The sequence below is a fragment of the Dipodomys spectabilis genome, unplaced genomic scaffold (assembly GCF_019054845.1).
Source record: "Dipodomys spectabilis isolate Male_0828 unplaced genomic scaffold, ASM1905484v1 ptg000233l, whole genome shotgun sequence".
NCBI classification, from domain to species: Eukaryota; Metazoa; Chordata; class Mammalia; order Rodentia; family Heteromyidae; genus Dipodomys; species Dipodomys spectabilis.
The window spans coordinates 40,613-66,463 of NW_024870910.1; the positions used below are offsets into that span (position 1 = coordinate 40,613).

The window sequence follows — 25,851 nt, forward strand, 5'->3', positions numbered from 1 at the left end:
GACATTATCCTTCTTAGGTTTTACATGCATCCTTACACCATGGAAACACACCGAATGACTTGATTAGGGCTGAGCAGCAGCCAGGGTAGCCTTGTTTTCTACATCTACTTTCACACCTCTGACTCATCACAGACTCCTTCTAGAATGTTACTAAGCAGGAGGAGCTTCAGTTCACTTGGTGTGGCTCCCAGAAAATCTCACAGCTCTGGGTCCCCTCACCATTAAGGGACATGTCCTCTCCTCCCTTTCTCCTGCTACCCACAACCATAGTCTGTATTCCTGAAGGGTCTCACTCAGTCAGCGTCCTGACCCAGCACTCACTCACTGTCCCCACAAGTTAGAGGATTCGGCTGGGCTCCCCCCATGAGTGATTCATTTGCTAGTCCCGGGCATACAGAGTGTAAAATGTAAGCTTATACTCTGAGCTCAAAGGAGGGAATAAGGCTCCCTCTGTCTCTTTATCTCTAGCTCTCTGTCTTTCTGTCTCCTTGTCTGTCTCTGTCTCCTTCCTCTCTCTTTTCTCTTTCCTCTATCTCTGTTTGTCTCTTTCTCCCCCTCCCATCTCTGTCTGTCTCAGAATCCTAGGTAGCCTGGGTATACTTCACACAAATATTAAATCCTCTTAATAGGAAAATATGCTTCTGTAGACACTAATAGAAAAGAACCAGATAGATGGATCTGGAAATCAAGAGGGACTTCTTAGACCTCCCAAGGGGTGTGGTTATTTTCCACGTAAATATTCTAATATCCATCAGGCACTGGTGGCTCACACCTGTCATCCTAGCTATTCAGGAAGCTAAGATCTAAGGATCGTAATTCTAAGCCAGCCCGGGCAGGAAAGTCCAGGAGACTCTTATCTCCAATGACTCACCAGAAAACCAGAAGTGGTGCTGTGGCTCCAAGTGGTACAGTGCTAGCCTTGAGTGGAAAAGCTCAGAGACAGTGCCTAGGCCCTGCGTTCAAGCCCCATGACCGACCATAAAAAAAAGTTCTGGCATCCTCGGTCAGACCCAATAGAAAGATAGATGGGGAAAATGCATCCTTGTAAGGAAGTACTTACCCTAGTTCAGGTCTAATCATTTCCTGACCTGACTTCAATGATTTCTCCCTCTGTCCTCTAGAAACCCCTTCCCCCATTCCCTGTCCCCATGTTGCCAAGTGGCAGTGGCTCACATCTATCATCCTAGCTACTCAGGAGGCTGAGATCTGAGGATGACAGTTCAAAGCCAGCCCATGCAGGAAAGCCTGTGACATATCATTTTAAAAAAAAAGTGGCAGTGGAGCTGTGGCTCTAGTGGTAGAGCACTAGACTAGAGTGCAAAAAAAAAAAAAGCTTAGAGACAGTGCCCAAGTGCTGAGTTCAAGCCCCAGGACTGGCACACGTACACAAAGTTTCCAATGTCTTCCAAAGGTCCTTCCAAGAAATATGGGCCTGGTTGGGCCTGCTTCACATTTACGGCCTTACTCTTTTTCCATACGACTGAAATCCCCATGGAGATTCCGCTGCCTGCTGATTCCCAGGCCATACCTTGTGCATGCTGGCGGCCCTCTGCGTCCTCTGGCCCTGTGCCACTTGCAATTGGATAAACCACAGGTGTCACTTTCTCCTGAAAGCCCTCTCTTCCTCTCCCTCGCAATGGCCCTGGATAGAGTCAAGAATTCCTTCTTGCATTCTACATGCTTGGCACCCGGCTGTTGAGTGAAGACAGTCTCTTAGAGCAGAGCAGTATCTCCTTGTTGCTAATAAGACATCCCCAGCATAGCCAAGGATCTTGGTAGGAGACACACAAACACACAACGCGAGAGTGCTGCGTTTTATCCACGCGGGCATTGTGAATGGAGGCTATGTGGAACGAATTTCCCAGCAATGCATCCCAAGATGCCTACAGCCGTCATCTTGGCTCTTTGAGATTAACAATGTGGCCATTCAGATGGCCTTCATACACAGCTGGGCCCCTTGGGTACGTCAGCTAGTCCAGGATGGGAATGAGTGATGGTGAATTCATGGGGTACCTCTCTTCAGGCCTGTTCTCTCCTGGAGGGAAATGGCTGTCCCCCAATGTCCTCATATGGCATCTTTATCCTGCATGAAATCTGGCCCCTGGCTGGCTTCTCCCTGCTGTTCAAAGGATCTTTTCATCCAAGCCGATTGGCTTTTAGGCCACAGCTGTATCATCACACTGTTTCCTTCACATTTGCACGTGTCAGCTACAGCCCCCTCTGTCAGGCCAGGAACCTATTTGGCCATCCGTCCTATAGCCATGCCGCTTTCTTTCTTCTCCTTAGAAAAACTCAACTCAACTTCTGGAATGTAGTTCAACCCATCAGCTCCCTCCCTTATAGGCAAATACTACCTATTGTCTAATTCGTGTTCTATTCCCTGAGCTCCCAAGTTGGGGGTAGGATGAAGTAAGATGAAGACTTTTACCCAGGTGTGTGTGTGTGTGTGTGTGTGTGTGTGTGTGTGTGTGTGTGTGCGTGTGCGTGTGTGATGTCACATGTGTTCACCTCACAGGACCCCACCCTAACCTTCTTTTCTTACAGAGCAACCTTCCCCCGGATTATCACATCAGCCTCATTGACATCGGGCTGGTGCTGGAATACCTCATGGGCGGAGCCTACCGCTGCAACTACACCCGGAAGAGTTTTCGGACTCTTTACAACAACTTGTTTGGGCCTAAGAGGGTAGATCTCAATGTGTGGTGGGGGGAGGGCGAGAAAGGAATGTTGGGTGCTTCCCCAGAGTGCCACGTGGTTCCCTGTCATGCTTTCCTATAACTTGGCCTGTTTAAAGCCCCATCCCCAAGCACCCCTGCCCTGACTCCCTCGGTGATTTCCTGTTGTAAGGCCTCCTCAGCCCCAATACCTAGCTCCATGCACACTCATCCTCCATATCCCCTAGACGAAGGGGTGCCCTTAGATCCAGAGCACCACTCTACCACGTCAACTGCTATCATCTGCCAAAGCACGGGACACAACAGGACACCCCCTTTCCCCCACCCCCCGCCACTGCCTAAAGAATTGTGACCCCATATTATCATCACAGTATCTAAGGCTCTCTGTCAACTGTCCCTACCCCAGTCCAATACATCACCCCTCCACCAAAACCCAATTGTATTCCTATGCCCTCCAGGACTCCTTCTTCCAGTGGGGTTTTCCGAATCCTTCCCTTACCAAAAGCCCAGTTCAAATGTATTATTACCTTAGCTGGGCACTGGTGGCTCATGCCTGTCATCTTAACTACTCAGGAGGCTGAGATCTAGAGAAGGAAGGTTCCAAGCCAGGCAGAAAAGTCTATAAGGTTCCGTCTCCAATTACTGGGCAAAATGCCAGACTGGAGGTGTGGCTTAAGTAATAGAGCACCAGCCATTAGCAAGGAAGTTGAGCGTGCATGAGGCTCTGAGTTTTCAAGCCTAGTATTAGTGTACGAATGTGCACATGTGCTCTGCCCCCCCCACACCCTTGCGCATGTGCATGTGCGCGCATGTGCACACACACTCACTCACACACACACAGGTCCTAACTATGATGGAGCTTTCCCATCAGCCTTGACTCCATGGCGGTCATTAGGAGCTTTGGCTGGGAACATTTTTGGTTCTCCTGCCTGCAATTGCAAGTATGTGTTTGTCTTTCTCCTCAACTGACTTCTGATGACAGAAACAATTTCCATATTCATTTATGTCTTTTCCTTGGCTACTGTCACTAATCAGTAATAAGGCAAAGCATTTTCAACTAACTGCTAGCATACATACTGACTGTTGTCTGAATAACCGATCTTTCCTCCTCTTTCATTGTGCAGCCTAAAGCTCTGAAACTTCTGGGAATGGAGGTAAGTAGAACTTAATTTTTTAAGTGATTTTGTGAAATCTTAGTCAACATATGTGTGTATTCAGATTATATTTAACATAAAACTGAGCAAGTTTGTTCCCCATGAATAAGTTCACTACACAACCCAGCAAAATCTACTTAAATGCCTTGGCCAAATGGTATAAAAAGATCACACACATTTCTTTTTGTGTTGGACATGGGGCTTGAACTCCTGGGCGCTATCCCTTGAGCTTTTTTTGCTCAAGGCTAGAGCTCTACCATTTTGAGCCACAACTTCTCTCCTGGTTTTTTGGGTGGTTAATTGGAGATAAGAGTCTCATGGACTCTCCTGCCTGGGCTGGTTTTAAGCCATGATCCTCAGATCTCAGCCTCCTGAGTAGTATAGGATTACAGGTGTGAGCCACCAGTGTCTGCCTTCTTCATTCTCTTGTAGCCTTCTGCCCCCATTTCAACTGTGGGGCAGGTCCTGGTTTATCAACTTACTTTACCATCTGCAAGTGTCTAGGACTGCTTTGCTACTAACCCATATCATTTTGTTACACATTCAGGAAGAATCATGAAAACAACATGTTTTTTCCCCCTCTCCCCTTAGGATGATGAACCTCCCACCAAAGGGAAGAAGAAGAAAAAGAAGAAAAAGGAGGAAGAGATCGACATCGATGTGGATGACCCAGCTGTGAGTCGATTCCAGTACCCATTCCACGAGCTGATGGTGTGGGCCGTACTGATGAAGCGCCAGAAGATGGCCATCTTCCTCTGGCAGAGAGGGGAGGAGAGCATGGCCAAGGCCTTGGTGGCCTGTAAGCTCTACAAAGCCATGGCCCACGAGTCCTCGGAGAGCGAGCTGGTGGATGACATCTCCCAGGACCTGGACAACAATTCCAAGTCAGTATCTAGAAAATCTAAAGGGCCCAGTGAGACTTGTGTCCCAACTACTTGTGACCTTCCCTGCAAGGATTGTTATTATAATTATATATTATATATAATTTATATATTTTTATATATTTGTATACATTTTATATACATTCATATATATTATATTATATAGAATTTATTATATATAATATAATTACTATGCAACAGTAATATATAATATACAATTATTATATAGATATATTAATATGTAATATAGTTATAATATTATAATGCTATTATTATTATTATTCTCACTGAAGGACTATTATGGTTAAACCTTTGTCCATCAAGTCAGGATTTTTTTTTCTTGTCGGTCTTATGGCTTAAACTCAGGGCCTGGACACTGTCCCTGAGCTTTTCTGTTCAAGGTTAGCATACTACCACTTCAAGATACTTCCAGTTTTATGGTGGTTAACGGGAGATAAGAGTCTCATGGACTTTCCTGCCTAGGCTGGCTTCAAACCACAAACCTCAGATCTCAGCCTCCTGAGTAGCTAGGATTACAGGAGTGAGCCACCAGGCACCCAGCTGAGAAGCAGATTTGCAGCTAACCAAAGTTCTATTTGTAGGAGGAGCAGTCAATCTCCAACCCAACTGCTCATGGAGTCCCTGCCCTGGCCATCTCAACAAGCATTTTGCAGCAAATACCAAAGCTCCTTCCGACCCTGGACTCTGTGTCCTGCAGCTCTGTAAGTCCCTGTGAACATGAATCAAAAGAGAGAGTTCAAGGCCACCTCCACCTCTTTCTTTGCAGAGACTTTGGCCAGCTTGCGGTGGAGTTGTTAGACCAGTCCTATAAGCACGATGAGCAGATTGCCATGAAACTTCTAACCTACGAGCTAAAAAACTGGAGCAACTCAACCTGCCTCAAGCTGGCTGTGGCAGCAAAACATCGAGACTTCATTGCTCATACCTGCAGTCAGATGTTACTGACTGACATGTGGATGGGAAGGCTTCGGATGAGGAAGAACCCAGGCCTTAAGGTCAGTGTGACACAGTCATTAGACTTGTGAGAACCATGGTGACAAGCAATGGAGCACACGGCTGAGCCCTGACTCCCTTCTCATGCCATTTCTCTGAAACTTCCGTGGACAGTCTTGAATGTTTCACTGTCTGTGATCGTACCGATGTAGAAGGCACAAAATGGCCCAGGGTAGGGCTAAACATCACCCAGGAACCACAGATTCTTGGCTAAGAAGATTATCATTTGAAATCTGCAGCGAGACCTTCAACCCTCCACATCCAAAAGTTTCACCTCCTCAGATTCAGCCAACCTCAGATCAAAACACTGCATCTCAGGCTAGGTGCCAATGGCTCACACCTGTAATCCTAGCTACTCTGGAGGCTGAGACCTATTGATCATGGTTCAAAGCTAATCTGGGAAGGAAAGTCCATGGGACTCTTATCTGCAATAAATTCCCCCCCTTGACCCCAAAAGCCAAAAATGGAGCTATAGCTCAAGTGGTAGAGACAAAAAGCTCAGGGACAGTGCCCAGGCCTGGAGTTCAAGCCTCATGACTGACAAAAGTATACAGAAGATGCATACAGATTATGTGCGAATACTGGGCTACTAGGCATTGGGTGCCCAAAGATTTTGGTACCCATGCTGGGGCCTGAAAACTATCCCACGTAGATACTGAGGAATTACTATACTGAGAAACTTTTCTACCATTACTGTAGCTTCAGAATCAGATTTCTTTCTCATTGTTTATAGGTTATCATGGGGATTCTCATCCCCCCCACCATCTTGTTTTTGGAGTTCCGAACATACGATGATCTCTCATATCAAACATCCAAGGAAAACGAAGATGGCAAAGAAAAAGAAGAAGAGAATGTGGTTGGTAATTCTCTTGGTTCCAACTGTCCCATTGGCTCTTTTTTTCCTCAACTGGTGTAATTTCCTTTACTGTAAATTTAGAGCCTTTGTCAATTGGGGGTACTTTGAGACTTGGGGGTACTTTGAAGGTACTTTCTGACTTGTTAAAGGTTCCTCTATCATATGCCTGCTGTGTTCTGATTTTCAGGATGCAAATGCGGATGCTGGTTCCAGAAAGGGGGATGAGGAGAATGAGCACAAAAAGCAGAAAAGCATTCCCATTGGAACAAAAATCTGTGAATTCTACAATGCTCCCATTGTCAAGTTCTGGTTTTACACAGTAAGGCCTCCTCCTTCAAATTTCCCATTAAGCCTGTTTTGAATTCTGAATTATGTTGGAATATCTTAGATATTTTAAAAAGTATCTAAAATTCTTCAGTGCCCATGGCTCATTCATGTCATCCTTAGCTACTCAGGAGGCTGAGATATGAGGATCATGGTTCAAGACTCTTATCTCCAATTAACCTCCACAAAGCCAGAAGTAGAGCTGTGGCTCAAGTGGGAAAGTCCTAGCCTGGAACAAAAGAAGCTCAGGGACAGAGCTTCAGGACTTGAGTTCAAGCCCCAGCCCCAGCACAAAAAAAAAAAAAGAAGAAGAAAGGAAAAGAAAAAAGGAAAAAAAAATATCTAAAATTCACTGTGTTAAAATGAATTATGAAAACAAAATTGGAATTAATTGGATCCTAACTTAAATAAGATCTAATATCTTGTCATATATTTATAAGTATGCAAGAAAATGGCTAACTGAGCCCCAGATACACCATTTCAAAAGTTAAAATAATCACATTCTGTTGGCCTAAGAGGAACGAACTGTTTTTCTAAGGCCTTTAGTAATCTAAATGTAGGGAAAGAAAATTAGCTAATTTTTTTTTTTTGGTGGAATTGGGGTTTGAAGTCTGAGCTTCCTGCTCACTCAGCTTACTTGCTCAACTGGCACTTTCCCATTTAAGTCACACCCCCAGTCTAGCTTTACTCTGGTTAATTTAGAGATGGAGTCTCACCGACTTTTCTGCCCAGGCTGGCTTCAAACCCTAATCCTCCAGAACTCTGTCTCCTGAATAGCCAGAATGACAAGTATGAGACACTGAAACCTGACTGAAAGTATGATTTTAAGACAAATAAAATGAATTAACATACTCATAGATCTCATTTTTCATTAAACGGACAGGGGCATCAATCAGCATTCTGTCACTGTATGAAGTAACTGAGATGATCAATGTATAAAGAGAGAAGGTTTGCTTTGATTCACAGTTTGGGAGGTTCTAGTTCATGATTGAGTGACCTATTAGTTTTGGAGAAAACAGTTTCCCTTGTAGACAGGGACCAAAAGAGAGAGCAAGAGAAAGGGACGAGGGTTCTAATATCCTATCTCTACCAATGAGCTACTTTGCAGTAGACTCAATCTCTTAAAGGCTCACCACCTCCCAATACAACCACAGTTTGGTACCATGCTTTTAACACCAAAGTATGGCTGAACCCAGTTCATACGCTCCTAGAATAGGAAAGTAAATCAACAGCTTTCTGCTCTAAAGTGCTTGCACATTTGACCCACTTAGCAGCACACCAACTTTCTGGCCTCCTGCGGAATCCAGGAATCATGAGGGTGGCCCCTTGGAAACAAGAGTTGAGAGAGGAAAGTTCAGAGGTTAAAGTACCTTTGGAGATAACCAGCCTGGCTACAGGCAGTTAGTTCCAGGAGGGGTGTCTGTGGCCACATTCTGACTTGGACAGTGAAGAATGGATAATAGATCTCTGGCAGTATTCTGCCGTTGAGGAAGGCCCTGGTGCTATGGTTCCATTGGTGATCAGGCAGAAAGGAGCAGGTGGAGATACATGGGGGCTGGGTCCAAGCTCACAGATGGAGCAAAGGATGAAGGTTAGACAGGGGCCCGGAGAGAGCTCTGAGGGGAAGAGGCGCCTCGGACGCCCAGCTTTTGGCAGCTACATGCCATCAAGCAGCTGCCACGGGTTTGTTTTCTGGAAATCTTGAAGAACAAGGAGGGGAGGTTCTCATGGCTTCATGGACAATCAGCCTTCCTACCACCCTTACCCCATTCCTCACCTCATCCCCTACCTCCAGTTCTTCCTCTTCCCTTGTCACAAAGGTTGAGCGTCTCTTGTGGCTGCTGGATATCAAAGGCTTACTGGGAATCAAGGGGCTTGAAGTCAACTTTGTGGTCCTGAGCACTTGGTTCATCCACATGTTCCTCCCTTGGTAACTTCTCACAATCTTCTTCAGCAGGAGAGAGATTCGAGAGCAGCACGTGGGAGGTGGGAAGGAGTTAGGAACCTTTCTAGTCTCCCCCACCAGCAAATCATTGCAAGTGCCCCCTGAGTATCAGCATTCTTTCCCCTTGTTCGTTTCCCCATGAGGAAACCACCACCAACAAATACCTCTTCATGCAGAAAACAAAATGGCAGAGCCCATGTCATGCTCAAGGGAGAAATGCCTCCAACCTGCCTCCAAGTTCTCTCTCCCAGCACTGGTGACATGGAAGGAGCTGTCCTCTAAACAGGGGAAAGAAAAATCCATTGTAGAAGCCCAGAGGTAGTGGTTCCCACCTGTAATTCTAGCACCTTGGGAGATAAGAGGAATGTGAGTTCTAGGCAGGGCCCTGGGCAAATTTAGCGAGACTCCTTATCTCAAAACCAAAATGCAATCGAATGTGCTGGTGGTGCTTGCCTGTAATCTTAGCTACTCAGAATTCTGAGAGCTGAGGATTATGGCTCAAAGCCAGTATAGGCAGGAAAGTCCCTGAGACTCTTAACTCCAAGAAAACCAGAAATGGCACTGTAGCTCAAAGTGATAGAGTGCTAGCCTTGAGCGATAAATCTCAGTGCCCAGTCCCTGAGTTCAAGCTCCAGGGACCTACAAAAGAAAAAAAAGAAGCATACAAAAAGGCTTAGAGGTGTGGCTCAAGTAATAAGGTCTAAAATTCAATCCCTAGTACTAGAAAAGAGAAAGAGAGAAAGGATAGAGAGACAGACAGACAGACAGAGACAGACACAGAAACAGACACAGAGACAGAGCGAGATAGAGAGACACAGAGAGACAGAGAGACAAAGAAGAGAGAAGGAAGGAGGGAGGGAGGAAGGAAAAGACGGATAAAGGGAGGGAAAATTCAATACAAAAGATGCATCGATCTGAAAATAAAGTTTCAAAATCGAATTCTAAGGTTTATTTCCCAAAAAACCAGCCAACAGCTTTTCTTTCCTTCAGATATCGTACCTGGCCTACCTACTGCTGTTTAACTATGTCATCCTGGTACGCATGGACGGCTGGCCCTCCTTCCAGGAGTGGATCGTGATCTCCTACATCGTGAGCCTGGCACTAGAGAAAATACGTGAGGTGATTACAGCACAGGCTTGTCCCAGCCCTGCCCACCATGGACTTCAATTTCAGGCCTTCTGCAGGCCACTGACTTCATCTTGGAGCCTGCCACCATCCCAAATTTATTCCATGCACTTGTTTCCCACATCAGTGACTGAATTTGAACTTGCAAAAGTCCAAACACAAAGCCAAAAACATGACTTGAATGACACAAACAGGTTTGTGTGGACTTAAAAGTTAAAGCCAAGGGAGTGTAATAATGGCTCACACTTGTAATTCCAGCTACTCAGGAAGCTGAGATCTGAGGATTGTGGTTCAGATCCAGCCAGGGCAGAAAAGTCCCCGAGTTCTTACCTCCAATGAACTACCAGAAAGCCGGAAGTGAATCAGTGGCTCAAAGTGGTAGAGCACTAGCCTTAAGGAAAAGCAGCCTAGGGACAGTGCCCAGACCCTGAGTTCAAGCCTCACAACCAACAACAACAAGTTAATGCCAATGCCTTAATGCTCCTTGACAATGAATCAGCTGCTCAACTGGGTACAGTCTTGTGTGTGGGGGTGTCATTTTTCTGGGACTTTAAACTAAAAATGGAAGGATGTGGGTAACTTTTTTTGTTGTGGTAGTGGTTGGAGCTTGAGACTTGGGTTCACCCTGTGCACTTGCCGGATTGCACCCTTGGACTTTTGCAGTTAGGTCTTTTTTTTGGGTCTGGTCGTGGGCCTGAACTCTGGGCCTGGGCACTGTCCCTCAGCTCTTCAGCTCAAGGCTAGCGCTCTACCACTTGAGCCACAGCACCACTTCTGGCTTTTTTTCTTCTGCTTATGTGATGCTGAGGAATCAAACCCAGGGCCTCATGTATGCAAGGCAAACGCTGTACCACTGAGCCACTTTCCCAGCCCACCCTTGGACTTTTGTACAGGAGATTTTGGCAAGGAAATCGGTAGAAGGTTCTGGAAGTTTCTCACTGACAATGAGCAAGGGAGGGAGGTCCCAGGGAAGGGAGGGAGCTGAGTGAGGTCTGAGATCAGCCAAATATTACAGGTAATCTCCCTGCATTGGCACTGGATTCTGGCAAATCTATGCTATCTTGAGATAAGGGAGAGAAGTTTTCCACCTATGTCAGTCTTTTGGCAGCTACCACGGAGGTGGCTCCAATTGCCGAAGGGCAAGCCTCCCAGAAAGGGGAAAGGTTTCTAGGACCACCAGCACTGGGCAGAGTGGGCATGCCCATCTGATAATTAAAAAAAACATTCCAGAGAGGTGGGTGGGGCCGAGGATCTACTGTAAGAGAAAGAACGAGATTTTCAGCTAGGTGTTGAGAAAAGGATAGACGCTTTGACTCATACCTCCGGGCTCAAAGGGAGAGCCAAGAAGGCAATTTCTGCCAACAGAAGAGGGCCAGGAACTTTTCTCTCCAAGATCACCTACAGGTGATTTCACAACTCTATTCACTGGTCAAGGGAAAGTGTGTACACAAGTGAAAAACGACCCTGATACAGAACCCACTGGGTGCTGGTGCCTCACATCGGTAACCCTAGCTACTCAGGAGCCTGAGATCTGAGGATCGAGGATTGAAACCAGCCCAGGCAAGAGAGTCCATAAGACTCTTAACTTCAGATAAACAACAACAAAAAAGGAAGAAATGGAGATGTGGCTCGAATGGTAGAGCACCAGCCTAGAGCAAAGTAAAAAAAAAAAAAAAAAAAGTCAACAAAGAGCTTGAGGCCCTGAGTATAAGCCCTAGTACTAGTACGTGCACACACACACACACACATACACAGAAGTGTGTGCACGCCCACGTAAGCATACAGCCCAATTTCCTAGCCTTTCTCCAGTGGATACGAAACTAATACTATTATTCTGCGGTTACTTTGATGCTTTTAATGAACTGGAAATTGGCTTGATAACCTCATCCAAGTAGAATGAAGTCTAATCAGAAACTAAGAAACTAAGACATTTGCAAGTCAGAACAGTACCTCCCATCATCTTCTAGGATCACTCTTGCATTCCTAGTGAGGCTCCATTCAAATTCTGAGATTGCTAAAACCAGAACTTTCCAAGGGTTCTCCGTCACATCTCTAGATCTATGTAGTCCTTATTAATTTTCCGATATCCACCAAGATGCTGGTCTTTACCTTAGGTGTCTGCCCTTCAATTACAGTAGAGGGAGAGAGAGTGCAGCTGTCAGCTAGTATACATGGCTTGTTACACTAGTACACAGCCAGGTGCTGGTAGCTCATGCCTGTAATCCTCACTACTCAGGAGGCTGAGATCTAAGGATTGCAGTTCAGAGCCAGTGTGGGCAAGAAAATCTGTGAAACTCTTCTCTCCAATTAACCACCAGAAAACCAGAAGTGGAGTTGTGGGCTCAAAATGGTAGAGAGCTAGCCTTGAGCAAAAAAGCTTACAGACAGTACCCTGCCCCCGTGTTCAAGCCCCATGATCAACCAATCAAAAACTGAACTAAACTAAACTAAAATAGTAAGCCCTTCCGTGTTGGCTTCTCCAATCCTGGGGTCCTGAAATCTACCCACAATTTCCAGAACTAAACGGGCACCACAGCCAATCATTCTATGCGGCTGTACATTTTCCATTTCTCCCTGTAGAAGTCACCGTTTAACCAGTGGCAAAAGGATACTATCTGGGGCACATCTGGTTCAATGTTTCCCATGAGTTTTCATGTCAAAGCTGCAAAAGAACTCTGGCAAAACAACATTTCCTTGTCTCTGTCTATCATCCCCACCCAATTCATTCCTGCTATCTACATCTAGAATCTGACTTATATATAAGTTCTATGCAAGTCTAGAATTGGAAGCAACAAGCATATGTGTCCAGATAAAAAAAAATCAAATAACAACTGCTTTTATTACAGCCAGAAGGAGACCATTTAGAAGGCATTTCCTGAGAGCTTATAAAACCCTGAATCTAAGAATGCAGAGGATCTCATGGAATTTCCCTTTCTAGATATCTCCCTCTGCCTGAGATTCGTGTTTACTCATCTCACTCTGGAAAGGGACCAGAAGCCCTGGAATGTTCCACCCGTCTTATCTTTCCAAGATGCTAAGGAAAGACAAGACTTCTAAGAAGGGCCTCTCTGTTGAATGTTCTCTTTGTTTGTTTCAGATCCTCATGTCAGAACCCGGCAAACTCAGTCAGAAAATTAAAGTATGGCTTCAGGAATACTGGAACATCACAGACCTTGTGGCCATTTCCATGTTCATGGTTGGAGCCATTCTTCGCCTACAGAACCAGCCATATATGGGCTATGGCCGGGTCATCTACTGTGTAGACATCATCCTTTGGTATATCCGCGTCTTGGACATTTTTGGTGTCAACAAGTATCTTGGCCCTTATGTGATGATGATTGGGAAGATGGTTAGTAATGGCTTCCTATGAGTAACCAGAGCTATTTCAGTTGTGGTTAGGACAGTAGGATCAGGTCTCGGGTGTGGCTTCCTTTGGTTTCATTTGGTCCTTGTTTTGTAGTTAGTTTCTCACAGAAAATATTCTTTGCTTTGAGTTACACAGTTCACCTGTGTATCTTAAATAATCCTCAGTAGGAAAACAAGAATTGAAGGCCTATTGTCATGTATTTTTCCCAGCTACCAATCATAAGAAACAAATAATGTGTATGTAATTATATTTATAATATATAACATATATAGAGTAGTATATGTACATACATGCACACACATATGTGTATGTGTGTGTGTGTGTGTGTGTGTGTGTGTGTGTGTGTGTGTATGTGTGTGTGTCCTAAGCTAGGGGCTAGTGGCTCATATTTGCAATCCTAGCAACTCAGGAAGCTAAGGAGGATCACAGTTCAAAGCCAGACCAGACAGGAGAGTCTGTGAGACTCCGATCTCCAATTAACCAGACTATCACAATGAACAGAGAAGAGAAGCCAGCAAGAAAGACTAGGAGCAGATGAAGACAGCAATGTTCTAGAATAAGACATATACTTGCATGGAGGAGACAAAGTCTAGTAGCCCATGGATGGAAAGGAAAGAAGGGAAAGAGGTATTCTTCATCCTAAATATGCAATCATGGAACTTTTAGAGTCAGCTATATAATGAACCAGTGTGAACCTGGTTCAGCGGTCAAGAATGTAAGAGACTTTACGGGGTTCTCTCCGCAGATGATTGACATGCTGTACTTCGTGGTCATCATGCTGGTTGTGCTGATGAGTTTTGGTGTAGCCCGTCAGGCCATTTTGCACCCTGAGGAGAAGCCTTCTTGGAAACTGGCCCGCAACATCTTCTACATGCCTTACTGGATGATCTACGGCGAAGTGTTTGCAGACCAGATTGACCGTAAGACTAGAATTCATAGTAAGATTCTCTTCCCTGCTTCTAGGGCAGATGAATGAGATAACATGTATTCATATAGCAAGAACTTATTTTTCACACTGCCATAGACATCAAATAAGTACATATTATGAAGTATCAATTTTGCGACAAGGTTTATGTCTCGCTCTTTTTTCTTTTTTTTTTTTTTTGGGGGGGGGGGTCCGGTCGTGGGGCCTGAACGCTGTCCCTCAGCTCTTCAGCTCAAGGCTGCGCTCTACCACTTGAGCCACAGCGCCACTTCCGGCTTTTTTCTTTTTGCTTATGTGGTGCTGAGGAATCGAACCCAGGGCCTCAGGCATGCAAGGCAAGCGCTTTATCACTGAGCCACCTTCCCAGCCCCTCTTTTTTCTCTCTTGGAATCATTCATTAGAAGTCTGAAAGAGGCCAGGTGCCAGTGGCTTATGCCTGTAATCCTAGCTACTCAGGAGGGTGATATCTGAGGATCTCAATTCAAAGCCAGCCCAAGCAGAAAAGTCTGTAAGACTCTTAAAGACTTCAATGAACCACCCAAAAGCCAGAAGTAGAGCTGTGAGTCAAGTGGTAGACGGCCAGTCTTGAGTGAAAAAGCTAAGGGATAGGGTCCTGGCCCTGAGTTCAAGCCCCAGTATTGGCACACACGTACAAAAAGAGTCTGAAAGTCTCAGATCTCTTAAGCTGGACCTCTGGGACATTGTGTCAAATGGAGTGCCAATGCCAATATCTTAGTTTTCCTTCAACCCCAGGATCTTCATATCCAGGAGGAAAGCTAGTGGGGTACAGCAGAGTAACTCATGACTCATGTAGCCCTCTTCAGGCCATCGAAGCCACTTCCATAGAGCTGCCCTTTCCCTTTTCATGACTGTTATTTTCAAATATTTTTTAGCTGGGCACTGGTGGTTTACGCCTGTCATTCTAGCTCCTCAGGAGGCTGAGATCTGAGGATCTCGGTTCAAGGTCAGCCCAGGCAGGAAAAGCCATGAAACTCCGATAAACCACCAGAAAACCGGAAGTGGCGCTGTGGCTCAAGAGGTAGAGCACTAGCTTTGAGCTGAAAAGCTGAGGGACAGCGCCCAGGCCCAGAGTTCCAGCCCTATGACCGACAAAAAAATTTATTTATTTTAACCTCCATATAATTTTTCATGTTCATGGGTTCCAATGTGATGGCTTTTGTGTGTATATGTGCCAGTACTGGGGGACTTGAACCAAAAACCTCGCTCTCTTGCTTAGCTTTTTTACTCAAAGGCTGTTGTTCCACCCTCCACTTCTGGCTTTTTGCTGGTTAGTTGGAGGTAATAGTCTATTGGTTTGTGTACCCTTGCTGGCTTTTATTCATGATCCTCAGATCTTAGTCTCCTGAGTAGCTGGGATTACAGGCGTGAGCTCCTGACACTCAGCTTCCAATGGGAAGATCTAATATATGCAGACAAGGTGTGCTTTTTTTTTTTTAATTTGTGGACAATAATCTAGATGTGAGCAGAGGAAATAAACCACAATCCTGAATGGATTTCTGGAAACAATAGGCCCCAGCTTGTTTGTAGGCTGAGCTGGTAGATCTCAGTATCTCCTATGTTAAAGGGATGTGAATTTCAAATGCTCTTGCATCTACTTCTCCAGGACATTTCAGGCTCCACCAGTGAAAGAGGCCATTCAGTCCTATTTTCATGTCAGTATCAACCTTCTCATTTACACGTTATGTGCTTTTATTCCAAAGGGTTATGAGTTGATAGCAGGTCTGTTGCTTCTTTTTTGTTTTTGGTGGGTCGTGGGACTTGAACTCTGGGCTTGGGTGCTGTCCCTGCGCTCTTCAGCTCGAGCTTGAGCCACAGCGCCACTTCCAGTTTTCTAGTGGTTTTTATTGGAGATAAGAGTCTCATGGACTTTCCTGCCTGGGCTGGCTTTGTACTGCGATCCTCAGATCTCAGCCTCCTGAGTAGCTAGGATTACAGGTATGAGCCACCAGCTCCTGGCTGGTCTGCCACTTCTTGAGCCCTGCTCTTTGTGAATAGAAAGCCTTGAACATCCTCCTTTCACACGAAACAGAGGTGTCTGTAGACACAGGATGTTCTATCTAGCTTTTATAACAACAATATCACAGCTGTGGTAAAGTCAACTATTGATTGTGTTTATGAACTAAAATATAAAGTCTAATTTGGATTCAAAAGCATATTAGAGCCAGGCACCAAGGGCTCATGCCTATAATCCTAGCTGTTCAGAAAAGTTTGAGACCTAGAGGATCTCTGCTCAAAGCCAACCTGGGAAGAAAAATCCATAAAACTCCATCTCCAATGAATCGGCAAAATGCTGAACTAGAGGCATGGTTCAAGTGGTAAGAGCATCTACTATGATCAAGATAGCGGAGTGAGAGTGGGAGGTTCTGAGACAAAAAATATAAATGTAAAAGCATATTAGTCTCAGGGAAGGTGTGATGGTACACAACTGTAATCCCAGCTACAGGAGAAGCAGAAGTAGAAGGATCAGGGTTTGAAACCGGCCCTGGGTAAAAAGCACAAGGCCCTTTCAACAAAATAAAATGGGGCTGGGAACTTTACTAAGGACTGTCTAACAAGTATGAGTTCAAATCCCAGAACTACCAGTAGGAAAAAAGCATATTAGCTTTTAGGCATATTAGCATATTAGGTAAAACATGCATTGAAAAAATCCTGGACTCTAGCTATCAACTATAATACTTTTATTGCTGGTGGTTGATTTTTTTTTTACTCATTCATTTCAGTAATTAGAGAAGATAAAGATGGATTCAAAAAGTTCTATTGCTTTCAATAACACCATTAAATGTAGGGTTTCAATTCTTGATCTAGCGTGTAATAATCTTTGGATCTATTTGTGATGATTTGCTGTTTGTGTTAGAATATTTAAGATGCTTGGTTTGGTTAAACCCTAAGTTAAAAACAACCATCTGCCAGTTATGTGTCTTTTTCACAGTATTTTTAACATGAAAGCTTTTGCTGTTGCTTATGGACCTAAAAAATAATGAGATACATTTCAGAGACTCGAAAATGGATACAAATCTGAGCAGAGCTCTGTGTCTAAGCATGAATCTCTAATCCCCAAGCTTCACATCTTTGTATTTTCTTCCAGGAAAGCAGTTTTTGTGCTAGTGCATGGTCTGATTTCCTTCTCAATTGTTCTGTTTTCTCTCTCCTTCCCTTCCATCACAACTGAAAAAACAAAATCTGCTGTGAAATCACCATGCAGTGTACGCCATGGAAATTAATCGTAAGTTCATGTGGCATTGAGAAATCAGTTTGTGAACAGGTGTTTATTAAATAGTCTTTAACTTCACTAGTTACTGATAATCTTATACTATTTTCAAGTAGGTCTTCTGTCCTCTAGTGACAAAAGGTGTGTGTGTGTGTGTGTGTGTGTGTGTGTGTGTGTGTGTGTGCGCGTGCGTGCGCGCGTGTGCCAGACCTCAGGTTTAAACTCAGGACTTGAGCATTGTCCCTTAGCTTTATTTGCTCAAAGCTAGTACTCTACGACTTGAGCCACATCTCTACTTTTGGCTTTTTGCTGGGTGATTGGTTATGGAACTCTTAGACTGCCCAGACTGGCTTTGAATCTCAGTCCTCCAGATCTCAGCCTCCTGAGTAGCTTGAATTACAGGCATGAGCCGCTGGTGCCTGGTTTGGTGAGTGCTTTTTAAAACTGTAAGTAAAATAGTAAGCAGACAATATAAATTCAGTGTTGGTGCCATTCTATTTTTCTCCCTTTTGGGAAATAGGGCTCCTAGGATGGAAGTGGCATTTCAAATAAGCAGAGGAATGGATGTTTGAAGGTAGTGGGAACTGCTCACATCTCAAAACAATATAATTTTTAAACTGAATGCATATGTGTAATCAAGGAAATAATCAGTAGATAGCAGAAGCGAATGTTAAATAATCAGAACTTTATATGATAGATAACAATATGGAAGGCTCTGAAAAAATAGATTTATCTGTTTAATCATTACGTGAAAAAGCATCAGGTAATGAGGAAATGTTTACTAATATCACAGGCCAAGAATGAATGTGCAGGAAAGTGTTTTCTTACCCTCTTCTTTATATGGATTAATTTTTTTTTTTGCTGGGGAAATTAATGTTTATGAGACAAAAAAAAATCACATCAAAATAGAAATAGGAGCCAGGCATCAGTGATTTACACCTGTAACCCCAGCTACTCGGGAGGCTGAGATGTGGAGACTTTCCCTTTGAACTCAAGCTGGGCACACAAATCGGAGACTCCTATCTCCAATGAACCAACAACAGAAAAACAGGCTGGAGGCGTGGCTCAAGTGGTAGAGTACTGCCTATGGGCATGAAAGCCAAGCAAGCTCAAGGCTCTGAGTTTAAACCCTGCCCCTGTCCCCCCAAAAAAGGGGAAAAATAAGTTCTTTCATAAGACATTTAGCAGATTATTTATAGTGATTGCATGTTGTTTTAAAAACAAGCACAGGCAGACAAGCTTTTCTTTCAGCTCCTTGTGGTGAAAACCTCTATGATGAAGAGGGCAAGCGTCTGCCTCCTTGCATCCCGGGTGCTTGGCTTACTCCTGTCCTCATGGCCTGCTACCTGCTAGTGGCAAACATCCTGCTTGTCAACCTGCTGATTGCTGTTTTCAAGTACGTGTCCTTTTTGTTAACTATGCGACAGATTTTTTTTTTCCGTTGAGATCTCAGCAAAATCTCACACGGTGTATGTTTGTAGAGAGCCTCACTAGCGCTCTTATGGTACTTACTTATGTTTATGCCAGTACTGAGACTTCAGATTCACTCATCAAGAGATGGCCTAAGCACCATCCCTTAGCTGGTACTATACTGCTCTAGCCACACTTCCGGGTTTTTGCTGGTTAATTGGAGATAGGAGTCTTAAGAACTTTGCTGCCAGGGATGACTTTGTTTTATTTATTTATTTTTTTGGTCCGGTTGTGGGGCCTGAACTCTGGGCCTGGGCGCTGTCCCTCAGCTCTTCAGCTCAAGGCAAGCGCTCTACCACTTGAGCCACAGTGCCACTTCCGGCTTTTTTCTTATGTGGTGCTGAGGAATCAAACCCAGGGCCTCAAGCATGCAAGACAAGCGCTCTACCACTGAGCCACCTTCCCAGCCCCCGGGGATGACTTTGAACCACAATCTTCAGATCTCAGCCTCCTAAGTAGCTAGGATAACAAGAGTGAGCCACTGGTGCCGAACCAAGCTTTTAAATGGATTGAATTTTTACAGTCGTTTGGGTTTTTTTTCCGCCCAAATTTAATCAGTGTTAATGTATTAGCAACTCATGAGTCAACACTTAAGTACATTTAAATTTAATCTTGGTTTGTATTTTAGTACTTAGTGTATCTTGTAATCTAATGAAAATATTTTATTAAGCTGAAGGCTCCCGGTGTAAAGAAGTTTTGATCAAGTTGTGCGTTTATTTTTCATTATCAGAGGCACAAAAGCAATGTTAATTTCATAAGCTGTTACAATTATTATAATACTATGGAAAATATCTTATCACTTTTGGAATCATAGCATAAGCCAAACAAATAGACTTAAATTAGAAAATCAGGCTTAATTCATAACTTATCCATTTGGCCTGATGCATTAACTATGTTGATAATGCTTAATAAATGTTGAGAACGTTTTTTAGCTTCTAATATGAAAAATACAAGAGCAAGAATTCCCTTCATAGAAATACGAAATTGGCCAGGCACCAGTGACTTGTGTTTGTAATCCTAGCTATGTGAGCGGCTGAGATCTGAGGATCATGGTTCAAAGCCATCCTGGGCGGCAAAGTCTGTGAGACTCTTATCTCCAATTAAGCACCAGAAAACTGGAAGTGGATCTGTGACTCAAAGTGTTAGAATGCTAGACTCCAGTAAAAGCAGCTCAGCGACACCCCCAGACTCTTATATATATCAAATAAATTCATACAAACATATGAATTAGTAAAGGTCACTTTGGTGGTTGTTTTTTTTTTAAACATCAGTGTCTATCAATTTAATATGCCTAATTTATATTTATATTAGTAAAATGTCCTTGAGCATAGATAATTCACATTGGTAAATTTAAAAAAATTAGGTAATCAAGGAATCAGTATTGAGTGACAATGTATTTTTATTTCAACCTGAGTAACTGATTGATCTGGCAAATTACAATATAAAGTAAGCGGGCTGGGAAGGTGGCTCAGTGGTAGAGCGCTTGCCTTGCATGCATGAGGCTCTGGGTTCGATTCCTCAGCATCACATAAGCAAAAAGAAAAAAGCTGGAAGTGGCACTGTGGCTTAAGTGGTAGAGCGCTAGCCCTGAGCTGAAGAGCTGAGGGACAGCACCCAGGCCCAGAGTTCAGGCCCCACGACTGGACCAAAAAAAAAAGAAAGAAAGAAAGAAAGGAAAATAAGCAACTTTAAAAAAAATGTCTTCTTTTTAAAGCAATACCTTCTTTGAAGTCAAGTCAATATCCAATCAGGTGTGGAAGTTCCAACGATATCAGCTGATCATGACATTTCACGACAGGCCTGTCCTACCCCCACCGATGATCATTCTGAGCCACATCTACATCATCATTATGCGTCTCAGCGGCCGCTGCAGGAAGAAAAGAGAAGGCGACCAAGAGGAACGGGATCGTGGATTGAGTATGTGTCCAACTCTTCGTTTTATCTCCATAGACCTGTGTGAAAGTCACACTCCCTTCCAACTGCTGTGCTTCTTCACAGTGCTTCTTGTTTTTTGTAGATTTTATTCTAGTTTTGTTCATTTATTTGGCACTATTGCTGAAAGCCACCTGCTGGAGATGAGAAATTGAGTTCTTGAAAATCATCTCTTCTAGCCAAGCACTCATGGCCCATGCCTGTAATTCTAACTACTCAGGAGACTGAGATCTAAGGATTATAGTTCAAAGCCATCCCAGGAAGGAAAAGTCCATGAGACTCTTTTTTTTTTTCCAATGAAGCACCAAAAAGCTGGAAGTAAAGGTGTGGCTCAAGTGGTAGAGTGTCAGCCTTGAGTGAGTATTCAGGCCCTGAGTTCAAGCCCCAGGACCAGTAGGGAAAAAAAAGGAAGGAACGCAGGAAGGAACGAAGGAATTTCTTCTATATACATCTCTATGCATATCTACTGTTCCTTTGAAAATGTTTTATTGCATCTCAAGATGAGAGACTATTCTAGGGTTGACTTCATTCATAAAATACATGGGAAAGATTTTCCAGAAAATACTACTTTCCCAACAGATCTTTTTTTATTAGAAGGTGAGCCATTTTGCTCCATTATAAAGATGGTTGCTACAGACAGCAGTCTCTCTTGGAGGGTGTGAGAGATGGTTACTAATTGGAGGTCAGGGAACTGCCTGCCTCCCCTCGTTCTCCCCCCTCCACCCCAATACAGTATGGAGCTGGGTTACAGTAAGGCTGAGAAATTCCCAAGGATTCTTCCCTCAGCTGCCTGTCTCATCACGTGACCCACATCTCTTCCTTTACCCAGAGCTGTTCCTTAGTGATGAGGAGCTGAAGAGACTGCATGAGTTCGAGGAGCAATGCGTGCAGGAGCACTTCCGGGAGAAGGAGGATGAGCAGCAGTCATCCAGCGATGAGCGCATCCGGGTCACCAGTGAGAGGTGGGTTTTATCTAGCCTGTTAGACCCAAGGATTTGCAGTCTCCTGGATCCCAAGTCTAATGGGGGAGGCCACAGTTCTTCTCAACATCCACTCTGTGCTCTTCAGTCCTATTCACCCTTTGTGTGTTAGTGAGTTTTTACCCCAATACAACAGAAAAGTTTGTAGGCCAGGATTGTATTTGGCATCTAGAAGGGATGGACAGCATTTACTGAAAATATTAGGGCAAAACAAACAAAACACAAAACCCTAGACAGTTCTTGGCCACCTTCAGCTTCTCCTCAAGTAGAGGCACACAGTACCGTGTTTACTGGAAAGTTCTGTATTCATGGAGAGAACAATGAGCTAGAGGAAGCCATCTTTTCTCCCTGCTCTGGAACATGCTGTGCCTTTGCCAAGCACGGTGTTCCCTGGACTGACCCCTCATCCTGCCTAGCTGCTTAACAACTCCTCAGAAATACCCTTCCCAGGGGCTGGGAAGGTGGCTCAGTGGTAGAGCACTTGCCTTGCATGCCTGAGGCCCTGGGTTCAATTCCTCAGCACCACATAAGCAAAAAGAAAAAAAAGCCGGAAATGGCACTGTGGCTCAAGTGGTAGAGCGCTAGCCTTGAGCTGAAGAGCTGAGGGACAGAGCCCAGGCCCAGAGTTCAGGATCCACGACTAGACCCCCCTCCCCCCCCCCCAAAAAAAAAGAAATACCCTTCCCAGCTTCTCAGGGCAGAGGTAAAGGCTCTAGTTTCTGTGCTTCCATGGCAGGGGTATGGTTAGAGAGGAAGTGGGAGGTGGGATCTGATTTCGTCATTGAGGACAGGATCTGCATTTCAGATACCTTCACATCTTCAGTTTCCAGCAAAATCAGCACAAGCCACATGATGAAGCATAATAATGACTGAGCGCCAGTGGCTCACGCCTGTAATCCTAGTTACTCAGGAGGATGAGATACGAGGAGCAAGGTTCCAAGCCAACCCGGGGAAGGAAGGTCTGTGAGACTCTTATCTCCAATGAGCCACCAAGAAGCTGGGAGCAGAGCTATGGCTCAAGTGGTTGAGTGCTAGCCTTGAGCAAAATAGCTCAGGGACAGTGCCTAGGCCCTGAGTTCAAGCCCAGGATCAACACACACACACACACACACACACACACACACACACACGAGATTAATTATGTCCAGTGAAATGAATGCATGAGGGCAGTAATCAATGGATGGGTGAATGAAGGTAGACCAGGGGGGAACTTAACGACAGCTTTAGAGCTTGATACTACTTCCCTACCCTAAGCAAGGAACGAGTAACTTAGCAAAGCATAGGACAGTAAACCCTCACTACTTAACATTTTAAAAATTCAGATTGTGTGTGTGTGTGTGTGTGTGTGTTGTTCATGCATGCATGCCAGTACTGGGCTTGAACTCAAGGTCTAGACTCTGTCCCTTAACTTTTTCACTCAAGGCTGACCTACTATTTCAGCCACACCTCTACTTTCAGCAGTTAGCTGGTTAGGTTTTTCTCCCGGGGCTGGCTTCAAAGCCCAATCTTCAGATTTCAGCCTTCTGAGTACCTAGCATTACAGACGTTTTAGAACACTTTCCACTTAGTTAAACCAATTTAAGCTTGTTTAAAGATCTCAATCCTTGATTTTTAACAACATGGGGAGAAAGATGAGCAGAAGGAGGCATGTCTGAAGCAGATTCTGGTACTTAGAGTAAGTTTCCTGATAGACTTGTGTGTGTGTGTGTGTGTGTGTGTGTTAGTATTTTGGCAAATATAAACACAGTAGAACTTCAAAAAGAAACCTCCAATCAAGAGCCTAATAGGATTTACTTGCAGTCCCTATCACACATCCAGACTATTGTCTCCATGCTACTTGTCCCAGACATCATCCAACCAAACAAACTCAACCAGCCAAACTCATGTTTACGTGCACCCATTTGGGCCCTTAATAAAGTACATTTTATTTATTTATTTATTTATTATTTTTTGTCAGTTGTGGGCTTGAACTCTGGGCTTGGGCATTGTCCCTCAGCTCTTCAGCTCAAGGCTAGTGCTCTACCAGTTGGGCCACAGTGCCACTTCTGGTTTTCTGGTGGTTTATTGGAGATAAGAATCTCGGCACCGGGCACCGGTGGCTCATGCCTGTAATCCTAGCTACTGAGGAGGCTGAGATCTGAGGATCACAGTTTAAAGCCAGCCGGGCAGAAAAGTCTGTGAGACTCTTATCTCCAATTAACCACTTGAAAACCTGAAGTGGTGTTGTGGCTCAAGCGGTAGAGCGCTAGCCTTGAGCTGAAGAGCACAGGGATAGTGCCCAAGCCCAGAGTTCAAGTCCCACGACCAAAAAAAAAAAAAAGAATCTCATGGAATTTCCTGCCTGGGCTGGCTGTGATCCTCAGATCTCAGTCTCCTGAGTAGCTAGGATTATGGGCATGAGCCACCAGCACTCGGGTTAATAAAGTACATTTAAAAAATTATCTTGAAGTAGTTGTACAAAGGGGTTTCAATCCCACCAATTAATTTATGAGTACAATGGATCTTGATCAATGTCATTGCTTCCATAATTCTCCCCTATCCCTTCCCACCCATAAAGTACATTTTCAATGAAACTTTGAGACACTTAATTGACTAACAGTAATTGCTAAGCTTTTAAAACATTTTTTTAAAGTATTACTGTATAAGATACTCCATGTAGATAATCTAAAATTTCCACTTTTTAGTTAGTTAACTTGAATTTAATCATAGCTACTTATTACAATGGACATTGGACTTTGTTTTGTTCTGGCTCTGCCTCTCCCCCCTCCTCTCCTTTCCTCTAGCATTGTTTGGATTTTTACCATTCTTGGACCAAAGCTCCAAGAATGTGGTTATCAGGTCATTACCAAATAGCATTTTTCTCTTGGGGCTTAGTGCATGCGTAATAGCAATGAAAGGATACTGGGTAATAAAACATGCTACTTCCTGTTTCCCTTGGCTACCATGTCGAGGATGGATGGGAGCACATTCTTGCCCCTGTTTCCTTTTATTGACCTCGTGTGGGGCTGACTCACAGGTGAATGCCAGAGAAAAGGTTATCCTAGCCAGCTGAGGAGCAAGGCCGGAGCAGGGAAAGAGGGAAGAAGATTTCCTTGTTTGTTCCTAACTTTAGGCATTTGTATTATCTCTCTCTCTCTCTCTCTCTCTCTCTCTCTTTCTCTCTCTCTCTCTCATATCTATCTCTCATTTATTTAGTTAGTTAGTTAGTGCTAGTTAGAGGGTTGGAACTCAAGCCTGGGTTTTTTCTATTCAATAATGGAGCAAAATGGCTCACTTCTAACAGAAAAAAAATTACATCTATTGGGAAAGTAGTGTTTTCTGGAAAATCCTTCCCATGCATTTTTTGAATAAAGTCAACCCTATAACACTCTCTCATCTTAAGAATGCATCAAAAAGATGTAGTTGTATAGTATATATAGTAGCATTGTAGATAATACATATTATATATACATGATATATGAATAGATTATATTTGTATATATAATTATATAACATATGCCATATAAACCTATGCATATATCTATATCTATATATATTATGTACATATATATATATATGTACATAAACAACTCTTCATGTCAGTACAAGGTTTGATCCCTGGGTATCTTCCCTATAATTACGACATTTAAAAGACAGCCCAATATAAGGAAATATGTGGACATTTAAATAGCTAGACGTAAATTTTAGAGTGTATTAGACAACTTTATTATCCATGGATCTGGAATAAAATTACAGGGTAGGAATACGCTTAGAACTCAAGTACAGAATACTAGCAGATCTTGAAACATGGGTTTCTTCAAACATCAGGCTTTTTTTTTTTTTAATGTGAGCACTTAGCTCTATTATTAAAGAAATGTTCCCATGTAATTTATGAGATGCCTTGCAGGATCAGGGTGATTATTTCTCATAAAAAGATGAATGCACATAAAGTAAAGTTTAATAACTGGTTTAGTATAGAACCCCAAGTGTTTAAG

General features: G+C 43.8%; 1 protein-coding gene across 1 annotated transcript in view; it reads left to right on the forward strand.

Annotated features, from left to right (window-relative positions):
* Positions 1-25,851, forward strand: part of Trpm1 (transient receptor potential cation channel subfamily M member 1) — a 47,846-nt gene that overhangs the window by 16,325 nt on the left and 5,670 nt on the right. Inside the window, 11 exon segments of the mRNA XM_042698500.1 lie at positions 2,545-2,685; positions 4,421-4,713; positions 5,498-5,726; positions 6,458-6,580; positions 6,768-6,899; positions 9,840-9,968; positions 13,072-13,323; positions 14,087-14,261; positions 18,747-18,891; positions 20,680-20,882; positions 21,727-21,859. Coding sequence (XP_042554434.1) covers positions 2,545-2,685; positions 4,421-4,713; positions 5,498-5,726; positions 6,458-6,580; positions 6,768-6,899; positions 9,840-9,968; positions 13,072-13,323; positions 14,087-14,261; positions 18,747-18,891; positions 20,680-20,882; positions 21,727-21,859 — 1,955 coding nt within the window.